The following is an 11,793-nucleotide window of genomic DNA, read 5'->3' as shown; positions in this document are numbered from 1 at the left end:
GCATTTCCCTGCTATATACAATTTCCACGCATTAGTATAGTTCAGTGCATTTCTTGGAAAAAAGACCTAAAACCATCTACAAATAATCTCCACCACACCCCCTCCCACTCATTAGAGACGCTTAAAAATTCTTGCCGTTAAGTTGTTCCTTAAAACCAGGAGAATCAGGAGAAAATCCCATGGCGAAAACCAAGAGAATAACTGCCAACACTTGACTTGAATCTGTTACCGTGTTGGCGGGGGAGCGCCGATTGTCCCAATCCGCTTACACGAATAATGGAAGCAAAAAGCCTACTTTCCTCTGGGCGTGCCGGGGCGGTGGGCATTCAATTGTAATTAGAGCATAAATTTCAATTTCACGCTTGCAACAACAGACTCTGTCTGTTCCTGCCGCATCCAAGTATCTTCTCCAGCAGCAACGTTTAAACAGAAGAGAACATTATGCTAATGAACAAATGAGCAAACAAAAGGCAAGTGTAGAGAGGCGAAGTTGAATCTGTAGCAGGGGAGATGCTGCTTTATCTATGCTTTTCAATAAGTTATCAACGTCGATTTATGGCCAAATTGTAATGGCCAAAAGCCATATTTTGTGTCACAAACAATGTGTTGATGTCTGATAAGTACAAAAGTGCAATAAATTACATAGCACAAACAGAAATGTTTGGCAAAGGTTTTATCTAAGCAAAGTAATAAAAGTTGTCTCAAAAATGATGGAAAATCCTTAAATTTAGTTAGAAATTTACATTTACCACAGATTTAATTATATAAGTGACACACTATCTGTTACCTTTATATGCATTCAAAGATGTCAAAGCCATCATTTTTGTTTACACTTCCATTGAAATTTAATTTAGTTTGAAACTCAGGAAATGGCCTTCATCATACTCACAACTTTCTTTGGTCACACGGGACTCTGGTGTCTAGTTTTGCGATGCATCTTTTATTTATAAATAAATGCAATCATTGCCATTATGACCATTATCATGTGCATGACGTTTGTCCATCGACATGTCTTGGGGACATGGCAAAGCAGAGGCAGGTTGGCCTTCTCTGGCTGCTTCTTCTGATGGGGAGAGAGTCTCTTGGCATTTGCTTCCTACTTGTGGGGGAGGCCATTCAGTTCCGCTTTTAAGCCACACTCTTGGCCTCTTCTCCTCTTTGTTGTCATATCCCTGGGGTCATATTCATTGCCATTCATTGACTGCACTTTTTGATGGCCACTTGGCGGTCGTTCCGGCCAGAACAGACCATGTGTGTGCGGTGTTAATTGCAACTTGCCTTGATTTTGATGGATGGATGAACGACAGAAGCAAATGAAAATATATGTCCTGCCCAAGGAGTGGGGAAAACAGGATTTGAGTATTTTCTACGAAAAAATTTTTTCATATACTTATATCAGTGATAAATCAGGAATAAATCAAAAATACACTCAAATAAAAGAAAAACCTCACGATCAATCTCTTATCAACTCTCATTCAATCACTATCATTCCAGTTGCAATTCAGCAAGACACAAATCAATTTCCAATCAATACAATTCTAAATCCTATTAGAAACAACTTTCAAAATAAACTTTAGCCTCAGTTCTCAGAATACATTTAAACCAAGAAATTGCCACATTTAGCTCACAGAAAATCGTTAACGAAACTCCCTTAAAGCTGCTTTCTGCCCAAGAAATTAGTTTGAAAAGATTTGCTTCGTTTTTTGGGCCTTCTTAAACCGGAAACCAAAACTTTTGCCACTTCTGCTAAACTTTCTAGAGCTTATGGTTACTGTCAGAGAAGTTTGATTGCCAGAAAATATTATCAAGTCGAAAGATGAAAATGTTAAAAAAAAGGCAATAGTTTGGCAAATTTGTAATGCTTTGAAAGTAGGAGAAGAAACATATCATTTAACTGATTTTAATTCACAAAAGACAAACCTTATAGCAAAAATGTCTTTAAAAACGTATTTTCTGCCTGAAAAGTTGATTAGACAACAGTTCTCCAATTCGGTCGTCTATAAATAAAGCCATCAATTGCTGTTGTAATTTTAGACTTGAGCCATTGGGAAAATTAATCTATTACAAAATATTACCGAAATTCTTTTAGATTTTTCATAAGCCTGCATTCCCCGTTTGGGCCTTAAATTTCCAACTGGCAAAGCCAAAGGCATTGATCAATTTATATTGGATTTTTTGTGGGCCTGGGCTTGGTCCACAAAAAAACACGAGTAATATTCGAGAGCTTAAGCTCTCAAGTGCTTATTTGTTGTTTATTTCGTAATTTGAGTTTTATTTTGTGTGTGCCTGTTTTTAGGCTGCAGCTGAAATTGAGAGAGGAATTGATGACCCATGTGGTCTGTCGACTTTAACTTACGGTCAGGGCTATTAATTTTGGGTCAAAAGACAGACCCAACTCCCGAAATGTTCTCTCCCGAAATTATGCTCCTCCCCAAATGTTTGGTCCTCTATTCCATCCTGTTTCTTGCAGCTTAAAGCCTCTTTTGACACGTGGCCGCTTATTCTGTGAATCCTCTAAAAAAGATTATGCAGAACCCCAACAGAAACGCATCATTAAGTACAAAAAAACCTGCAAAAAGTCTGGGATTTCTAAGGGCTAAAAGCCAAAAGAGCTGCTTATGTAAATGATTTCAAATGGATGGACCTTTAAGACAGATTTCCATTGTACATTTTGCTGAGAGATTTCCCTGCGAGTTTTTCGAACGGGTTTCCTCTCAAAGAAAGGCTTCATTGGGCATGAAAATAAGTTATGGGTGTCCACACAGGTTTGCTGATGATTTAAGAAAACGGGAACGATGTTTTTATTTAATTCCTTGGAAACATTTAGAAATTTAAGCCTCTCTTCGGTCGTCTCCTCGAATTTTGTATGCCTCAAAAGACGTTTCTTGGTTCCACTTTTGTGTTATTTTCTTTGCCCCAAAAGATGTTTTTTCTGATCTGTGGCCTGACCTAAAAAAATAAGCAAGTCAAAAAGATGGACAAACAAATTGAGGGAATAATCCACAGGACCCACAAGGATTTTTTCCCCTTCCTCTTTAACAACAATAATTTTAAGCTTCCAACAAGAAAGTCGAGACGGCAGGACACTTCTTTGGTGTTTTTTTTTCTTATTTTTTTTTTTGGTACCCAGCAATGGGTCCACAGGCAAATTCCTTTGTAACACCCAATGACTCCTTGGATTCCATGGCCGCCCTGCCTTCCTCTTGTGACACTTCTCTTCCTCCAAGGGTTGTCCCATAGCGACCGACAGACAGCCAAGCCAGCCAGCCAATCAATCAATGCAGAAGCCATTCAAATCATTTTTGATACTGCCACTTTTCGTGTAATAAAATTTAAAAGTTAATTTCATTTTGATCTACTTTAAAACGGAAATTTCAGGTGACACGAAAAATATTGCTATCACAGCAGGCAGCGGAAGAAAACACTGTGTAAAACAATCCTCGCCTGAAGGCAACTAAACGATTTTCGGTAGAGCGCGGGACATAGCATAAACGAAACGACAATTGCCACAGCTTTTCCACGACAATTTCCCATTTCCCTGGCTAAACAACAGACCCAAACATTACAATAATTTCCTGCTTCCGGGCATCACGTAGCCGCCATGGACTCTTCCCATGATTTTGGGCCTCTGTCTGGCTTTTGTTTTTCTGTTTTTGTTCAAGCTTTGGTCACATTACCAACATCCTGCGAAAAGGACATTGGGAATGGTTTTGGGCTTTTGGTCTGTTAATAAACGTTTTGTAATCTAATTTAATGGGGCCGTGCTAAACTATTGGATGTGAATAAAGGTGGGGGAAAATAGAGAAATAATTAAATAAAGAGAATTTTCCAGTTTAAATTCTCTTTAAATATAGAAAATTATAGAAAAATGTTCTCAAATTTTTACATCATCTTCAACTTTCAATCAATGTTCTTGCTACCATAAAAATCATGCCACATTGTTGCACAAAAACTTTTTGTTATCAATTTCAATCAGAAAACTTTATAAATCTCTCTGCCGAAACTATATTTTATTACCAAACAAATGCATAAATTACCCACAGACGCACGGACCACACACACACGCAACAAATAAGTAAATTCTCTTGACAAAATGCGATAATAGCCGTACAAATTGTTTGCCCCTGAGAATGTAAGCAACTTTCAGGGGCCAACAACTTTTGGCACCTCATTATGGCAGCAAGTTTTGCTGGTCCCAGACATCGATCTCTCATCCCTTTTGGGCAGCCAGAGAGTCGGAACACATAAATTTGCTACTCTTCCCACAGCAGGATCTTTAGCATTCGTAGAACTATATATTTTATCACCAGTAGCATGAAAAAACGGAGAAAAAACAGCAGAAAAACATGGAAAAACAGTACAAATATAGGAAATGGCAGGCAAAAAAAACGGATTCCCTGGATGGAGGCAAAAAAAATGGCACAAAATTTAATCAACATGAATTTGTCGCCCACTTGGTATACGCTCCTGCGTGGCAAGGAAAAGGGATAAAGGGAAAGGGCTATATATTGCTTTGTGGGCAAGGTTGGAGGGGCAAAGGGAACAACTATTCCAAAGGTACGGAGTAGCAGCAGCTGCATGGGACACCAATTTTAATTGCTTGTTGCGCAGTTCAAACAAAACAATTCTCGATCTAGCTGGCAATAAAGTTTTCGGTTCATTTTAGAGCAACAACAAAAATAGGCACTTGAAAAACTGAGGGAAAAACTAGAAGACATCTAAAAATTTAAAAGCGTAAAATGGTTAAAAATAATTTGATTGATTTTCTAGAGATGCCAAAAAAACTTGCTAAATTAAATCCTTCCAAAATATTCCCTCAAAACTCCATAAAAGCTTCAATACAACTTCTCCCTACAAATTTTAAAAACTCGTTTAAAATCCGCCTAAACTCAATGACTTTTTGTACCGAACTCAACAAATTCTGATAAATTCTAACAAATTACCACTAAAACTGTCAAATTTCCTTGCATTATTTATACAAACTTTCTGTCCACATCTCTGGGGCATAAGCATACAAAAAAAAAACTAAACTAAACCAAACAAGGCCAAGGGTTGGGGAAAAAAAGTAAGAACGACAGGGCGTATGATTAACGCCCCCAAAAGCCACAAAGTAGGCAACACAAAGCCCACCAAATGGCAGCAGAAGCAGCAGCAGCACCAAAGTCTCATCAAATATGTTGATAAAACACAAAAGATTACATGGTACATGGAAAAAATAAAGGGTCCCAGGGTAAGGAATAGGGCCAAAAGCAAGGGGCAGGTTGTACTTCCAGGGCAGGACAAGAGCAGCAGCAGCGGCATCTCCGAAAGGCCCAGAACCAAAGGCCCCTCTAATGTGTTTGTCAAAACGTTTTAATGCCCAGAGCTCTGATCCATCAGACTGGGTCTGGGGTCCCATAAAGCTGCAAATGTTTTGGTCTATCGCCCTAGCAGTAACCTTTTCCCTGCTTTTTTCTGGCAGGCTAGTGGCGTAACTGCAGGGGAGTAAGGGGAGTGGTGCACGTGGCTGGTGGAACCCCATAGATGACCTTTTTGGCAGCCACAGAATAAAAATTGTTAAATAAAAGGCAAATAAAATTTGTGTTTCACACAAATAAAAATGTGAAAGCGAGAGACGACCGACCGGCTTCACCATCAATGTCTCACTGAAGATAAGAAAATTTTAGTTTTAGAGAAACGAAGGCTTAGACACCCTGGAAAAAAACATTTAGGGCTATAGCACAGGAAAAAAAAATATCATAAAGATGCTGAAAAAATTCATGAAAGAATAGATAGAAAAATTTGAAAAATATTTTATAAAAACTATGAAGAATAGGCAAAAAAATCCACAAAAAAAAGCTAAGTCAGAGAGCTGTTGAACCAAGTTGAAAGTATCAAAAAATAGATATTTTTACAAATCCTTTTTCTGCATCATAATACCTTCTCCTTTCAAGGGTGCAAACAACCTGTTGTGGGCATGTGTGTGCTTACATTTCAGAGGGTGTCTGTGAGAGTGTGAGAATATACGTATGCCAGAGTGTGTAAGGATATGTCTGCGTGTCCTATTTTGTGGATTTTTGTGGGTGTTAAATGTTTGTTTGTAGTTGGGTGGCCCAAAGACCCCAAAGGCTATTTAAACCTCGTCAATGTGTTTTTCACGCTTCAATGGGAAAGCGGTTGGTCGGTCTGTGGATTTGGCATGGTTACACTGGACAACAAAACTGTGATAGAAAAATGTGTTGGCAAAATGTATAAAATATTAAACTGAGAGGCCAAAAGAGGGCGCTTTAACATTTCCTGCCATGCTCAACACAGATGATTTTCCATTGAAATTATGTCTCCTGCAACCGCTCTGTACATTCCTCCCTTAAACCCCAACCATGCTAAACAGTGTACATATTAGCAGCCCAGTTGGCAGCTGTGGCATGCGGGACACCACTGTCCGCTCAATGAGGCATCATTTGATCAGGAGGCCACTCGATGCCCCCAACAAAATGTGTTAATGGGATTGCTTATTATGTGTCAATCAGGCATTTTATTCCTCTAGACCCACACTCTCTACTTTATTTCTATTCCACTCAGAGCAACACAATAACAAAAACAAATAAAATAAGGTTCATCTTGTCACCATTTAATGTTCGGGACACATCTTTTTTAAAGCAGGGTTTAAGTGAGGCTTTGGGGGAAGAGTTTTGCACAAAGGAAAATTACTAAAAAAAAATTATTAAAAACATGCTAGGGGAAATCGGAGAGAAATGTAAAGAAAACAGTGTAAAAATTACAGATAAATTATAATGAATGTTATACATACATAAATTTAGAGAAAAATATCCAAAAAATATAAAACTTTATACATATGTATGTCTTCAAATTAAATCTATTTCATACGTATATTTTTTCTTATATCTGATACCTCTTTCAATATCCTCGAGAAAATCAAGATTCCACTACAGATATCTACACATTTCCTGATCATTTTTAGACAATTTTTCGCTCAGTGCATCCCACGCATAAATAGCATCATTATCTGTTTGAAATATCGCACAACTCATTCGTCATTTCGTCAAAAGTCAAGCAAGCGGGCGCATCACGAGATGAAGAGACGAGGAGAACGATGATAAATCACTTTCAATTTTGACAAACGTCGCCCAAATGTCGCGTAGACCAAAGGCACATTTCATCACTCGACTGATGTCAACCTAACACACATACTATATACACCGACACACACACAAAGATACAGAGATATTTGGGACCAAATTTCCATAACGAGTGGTGGACCCCCGGACCCTGGTCGTGGCAATTGCTCTTTGCTTCCGCCAACAAATCAGTCTCCAGCAACGGACACATCCGAGATATCATTGAGAGCGGAGCAACAGACACAGATGACAGACAGACAGACAGACAGGGCAATAAAAAAGAGAAAGTCACAATTCGATTAAATTCTGGGAATAGAAAACACTGTGGGGAGAGCCGAAAGGAGAAAGGAACCAACTCCCTAAGGCTAGCAAATCACAAATAGAAAATCGGTTTAACAGAAAGGGATTACGAGAATTACTAGAAATGATTCAGGGTAATCTGCCCTCAAGTGAAATTTGATTTGTATTTTGGGAGCAAGAATGTTTGCATATTTTTTATTCACAATCCTTAAATATTTTGTAAAATTTCTTTGTCTATTATTCAAAAGTCCATTATAAAATGCCAAACGAAAATTTCCCTCTTCCTTTCTCTCTTAAAATTCCTTAGACCTCCTCTAAAATCAGAAATTTAAAGATATCTCCAATAATTTACATTATGCCCCCCCCCGTGCCACCTCATCTTCTTCATATTTTTGAAATATTGGGCCAAATGTCAGAGGGCGGCACAATTTTCGTTGACGGAACGTGTCTCTGCTTAAACTACAATTTAATTTCCGGCTCGACTTCATGTCTCCTGTTTGGCCGTCTCCTGCCTCAATCTGACATCACGTATACGAAGCGATACGAACGCCGGCTATCACGTATACGCTGGGATGCATCTCCTAACAAAAATATCCTTCGACGGGCACTTAATGCCTCAAGGATGCTGGCTGCTTCTACAGTGGCAAGTGGCAAAGGCTTAGACTTTATACTTCCGCTTGCAACAACAGCAAAAAATGAAACAAAGAAAATACAGAAGCCGTTGAAGCCTTCGGGCTTCGGGGTTGCACGTTGCAACACCCATTTCAGGCATTCAAACATTTTTCATCATAAGAACTTCATTTGAAGAATCCAACCCCTTCTGGATCCCTTTCGCTCTCCTTCAAGCATTCAGCACTTTCTTTAGCACCTCTCTGCTACGTCTCTCTCTCTCTTGTGTTTCTCCCCCTTTGCACCCCACCCTCTCTCACTCTCTGTCTCTGTGTCTGTCTCTCTCTGTTTCTTCCTGTTTTAACCATTGTTTCCTTTTGTCTGCGGGGTGTTGCCATTAAGGTAAGACATCCATCAGGCTTCTTGACTTGTGTTTTCATCATACACTCAACGGGGAACTCCCAGCCAAAGACTCAGTGCCATCTTCAAGCTGTCTCTTTCTCTCTTGCTCTCTGCTTTCTCTGTGCTGTTGCTTTTGCTTATAAATAATTCAATTGCCATTTTCTTTGCCCTCGTTTTGCAACAACTTGTAAAATGAAACATATGACGTTTTTCAAATGAATTCCAATGAAGTCTCCATTCACACCACACGATAGACAGAGAAAGAGGGTACAAGGAGGGCATGCTACATGCATGCAACAAAATGCATAGATTTCCCTCAATAAAGTATTTTTATTCTTTAATCAGCTTTAATTTACACCGAAGAATAATGGGAGCCATCAGAGGAACCCTCCCTGCTCTGCCTTCACATACTCCTTTTTAAGGCTTAAGGAGTACCTTATTGTCTAGACACTTGTCGCTATTCTTCCCTTTCTTGTTGCATTTGACTTACCATTCACTTTGTATTCATGACTCCACCACACAAGCCCTCCCATTCTGCCTTCTGTCTAGCCCTTCCTTTGTCTAAATGCAAGTCATTTTATTTTATACATGGATTATATTTCACCCACATGCCATTCAATTTTTAATAATGGCTAAAAACCATTAGGCCATGACATCATTTACACGGCCTCCCCTTCGCATCTCATAAAATATAAAATTCCAATAAATAAATTGCTAGGTACTACTGCTGCTCCCACTAATGGTTGCACAGCCGCAGCTGTCTAAGCCTTCGCTTTGTATTTGCAACCAATATTATGGAAAATTTCGGGGGGAGTTGCATGCAGCATTCGGGTGCAGTCATGCATCGTTTGTGACCCAAAAAAGGTAACAACAAATATTTAGTGCCAACAACAACTCACAAATCGAATGTAATGAGAAAATTGTTTTCGGAAAATTACTTGGAATTTGCAGGAAATTTGTATTTAATGTGTGGAAATTACATTCAATTTAATAGGAACGAGTACAAGGATTTAAGTATATTTTAAAATTAATTTGAAGTTAAAAATGGGGAATACTTTTTTCAATTATTATTTAACCAAAATAAACGCTCAAAATAAACCCTAGAAAATGTACATTTTCCCTACTCATTATTTAAAACTATTTCCCTATCTTATTTCTTTTAAATTTCAGTTCCTCTGATCAAAAGGTCCGTAATGTTCCACTTCAATCCCCAATTAGGTCAGGGCTGTGCCTTGACCCTCGTATTTTGTGTGGTGAATCTCCTGATGATGCACCAACCCACCAATGCGGAGCTCTCACCAGTCGTTCAAGGCGAGTCTCTAACCCCCGCAATTATTCCCTCTCATCATCTACTAAATGCTCCCTGATTCCTTTAGGCGGTGGACCCATCAGCAATCTCTATGATAATCTCCTCCAGCGGGAGTATGCCGGACCCGTGGTCTTTCCCAATCACCAAGTGGAGCGCAAGGCTCAGCGCTCGCCCTCGCTGCGTCTCCGCTTTGGTCGCAGCGACCCCGATATGCTCAACAATATCATGGAGAAGCGTTGGTTTGGCGACGTCAACCAGAAGCCCATTCGATCGCCTTCCTTACGTCTGCGCTTCGGACGCCGCGATCCCACTCTGCCTCAGATGCGACGCACAGCCTACGATGATATTTTGGAACGCGAGTTAACCTTCAACAACCAGCAGCAGCAACAGCAACTGGCAGACACAGCCGACGACCTGAGTGCCGACTATGATGGCCTTTATGAGCGTGTGGTGCGCAAGCCGCAGCGTCTTCGTTGGGGTCGCAGTGTGCCACAGTTTGAGGCAACCAATGGGGATAATGATCAGGTAAAAAAATACAGTAATGTGTGGAGATTTCAGGTACACTAATCGCTTTCTGTTGCAGCTCTACAACTCTCTGTGGAACTCTGAGAAAATGCGTCGCATGCTGTTGGCCCTCCAGCAGTATGAGGCAGCCCCCGGACATGTTGCAAACTATGCCAACGATGGGGACGACACCGAGGCGCAACTGGATGAAGATACGTCGGAATTCCAGCGTGAGGCACGCAAGCCAATGCGTTTGCGTTGGGGTCGTAGCACTGGCAAGGCCCCAGCTACCGAACAAAAGGTAGGAAAAGCCTTAAAGAAACCCCATTATATGACCAATTAAATCGCATTTTTCTTTCAGATTGAAACCTCTTCAATTGCTCCCAAAAATTAAATTTTTACTGCAGATATTTATGGCCAAGGCGAAAGGAACTCCAAAGGACAAAGGCGATGACATCAAATGATGGGAAAATGGAAGCTAGAAAAAACGGTCAAAATATCCCAAAGCCAAAAAAAAAAAAAAGTTTTTGAGATATTTTTTAAAAAGAGATGTCTAGAGAGTGGAGTGCATGGAGAAGGTAGAAGCAGAGGCAATGGCTGAGAAATACAAGTTTATAAATATAATTTAAAAAAATATATATCTTCTATAGATACATACATATACATATACAACATATGATTAACCTATTAATGTCTAACATTTCGTTTTTGAGCAGCAAAAAGAAAAACGTACATCAATATATATGTACATATGTATTTACATAGACATATACATATGTATATTTGTCCATAAAACTTTAACAAAATGGCGTCGCGCAGGTAAAACAGAAAAAGTATCTAAAAGATTATTAACGTTAAAAAACTTTAAAAATATATGTCATTTTGGGTGGGTTTATTTGGCACAATCTGTTTGGTTAAAATCTGTTGTAGGAAAATATTTTGCATGATTGTTTTACATATTTTTTTCTGGAAACCTCTTTAAATTCCCGTTATGCTCAATTCAAAAAAGAAATGAATCCCCAAACATTGTCTAGCCTCAAATGTATATAAAAAATATCAAGAAACTTAAAACCTCCCTAAAACTTAGCGCAAATTTGTTATAAAAACAAAAAGAAAAATCAAAAAATCGATAAAAATATTTAAATATTTAATTTGTCAGCAAACAAATTTTCGATTAAATAAAAATTACACATATGAAAAGATATACCATGTTTAAAAAACATGAAAGGCCCCCGCGGAAGAAAGGAAAGGAAATATGTATTACTGCGACAATTGTTACATTCTGTGTGCTAAAAAACAAAATAAAATAATTCTATTTACTATATATGTATGTATACACTTCATATGTGTATATACATATGTATGTATATGTATAACAACTATTATATTATACGACTATATAGATATACACAAAAAATCCAATTACAAAATACAATTGAATGTTGTTTCCGACACACTTTTGTATATTTAATTTACACCATCATTGAAATTATTGTTTAGCAACCAAAACTAAAAAAAAAAACATTTTGAAACACTATTCCCTACAGACAG

At 38.6% G+C, this 11,793-nt stretch overlaps 1 protein-coding gene across 1 annotated transcript; it reads left to right on the top strand.

The window, feature by feature from the left end:
* The first annotated feature begins 9,599 nt into the window (after positions 1-9,599).
* On the top strand, positions 9,600-11,538 carry LOC117901866 (short neuropeptide F). The gene is made up of 4 exons (XM_034812821.1): positions 9,600-9,740; positions 9,806-10,263; positions 10,322-10,543; positions 10,604-11,538. Exons 1-4 carry the CDS (start codon positions 9,623-9,625, stop codon positions 10,634-10,636), a joined length of 831 nt encoding a protein of 276 aa, XP_034668712.1. The 5' UTR covers positions 9,600-9,622; the 3' UTR covers positions 10,637-11,538.
* Positions 11,539-11,793: the final 255 nt, after the last annotated feature.

The sequence above is a fragment of the Drosophila subobscura genome, chromosome U (assembly GCF_008121235.1).
Source record: "Drosophila subobscura isolate 14011-0131.10 chromosome U, UCBerk_Dsub_1.0, whole genome shotgun sequence".
NCBI lineage: Eukaryota > Metazoa > Arthropoda > Insecta > Diptera > Drosophilidae > Drosophila > Drosophila subobscura.
The sequence above is the reverse complement of the archived record's forward strand: the minus strand, read 5'-3'. Positions and strand labels throughout refer to the sequence as shown.

What these genes read in the sequence shown, in the direction of transcription:
- LOC117901866 (XM_034812821.1), top strand. Translation starts at nt 9,623, where the DNA reads ATGTTCCACTTCAATCCCCAATTAGGTCAGGGCTGTGCCTTGACCCTC. An exon ending in CCAATGGGGATAATGATCAG is followed by an intron (nt 10,264 to 10,321) that starts GTAAAAAAATAC and finishes TTTCTGTTGCAG; the next exon opens with CTCTACAACTCTCTGTGGAA. An exon ending in CCCCAGCTACCGAACAAAAG is followed by an intron (nt 10,544 to 10,603) that starts GTAGGAAAAGCC and finishes TTTTTCTTTCAG; the next exon opens with ATTGAAACCTCTTCAATTGC.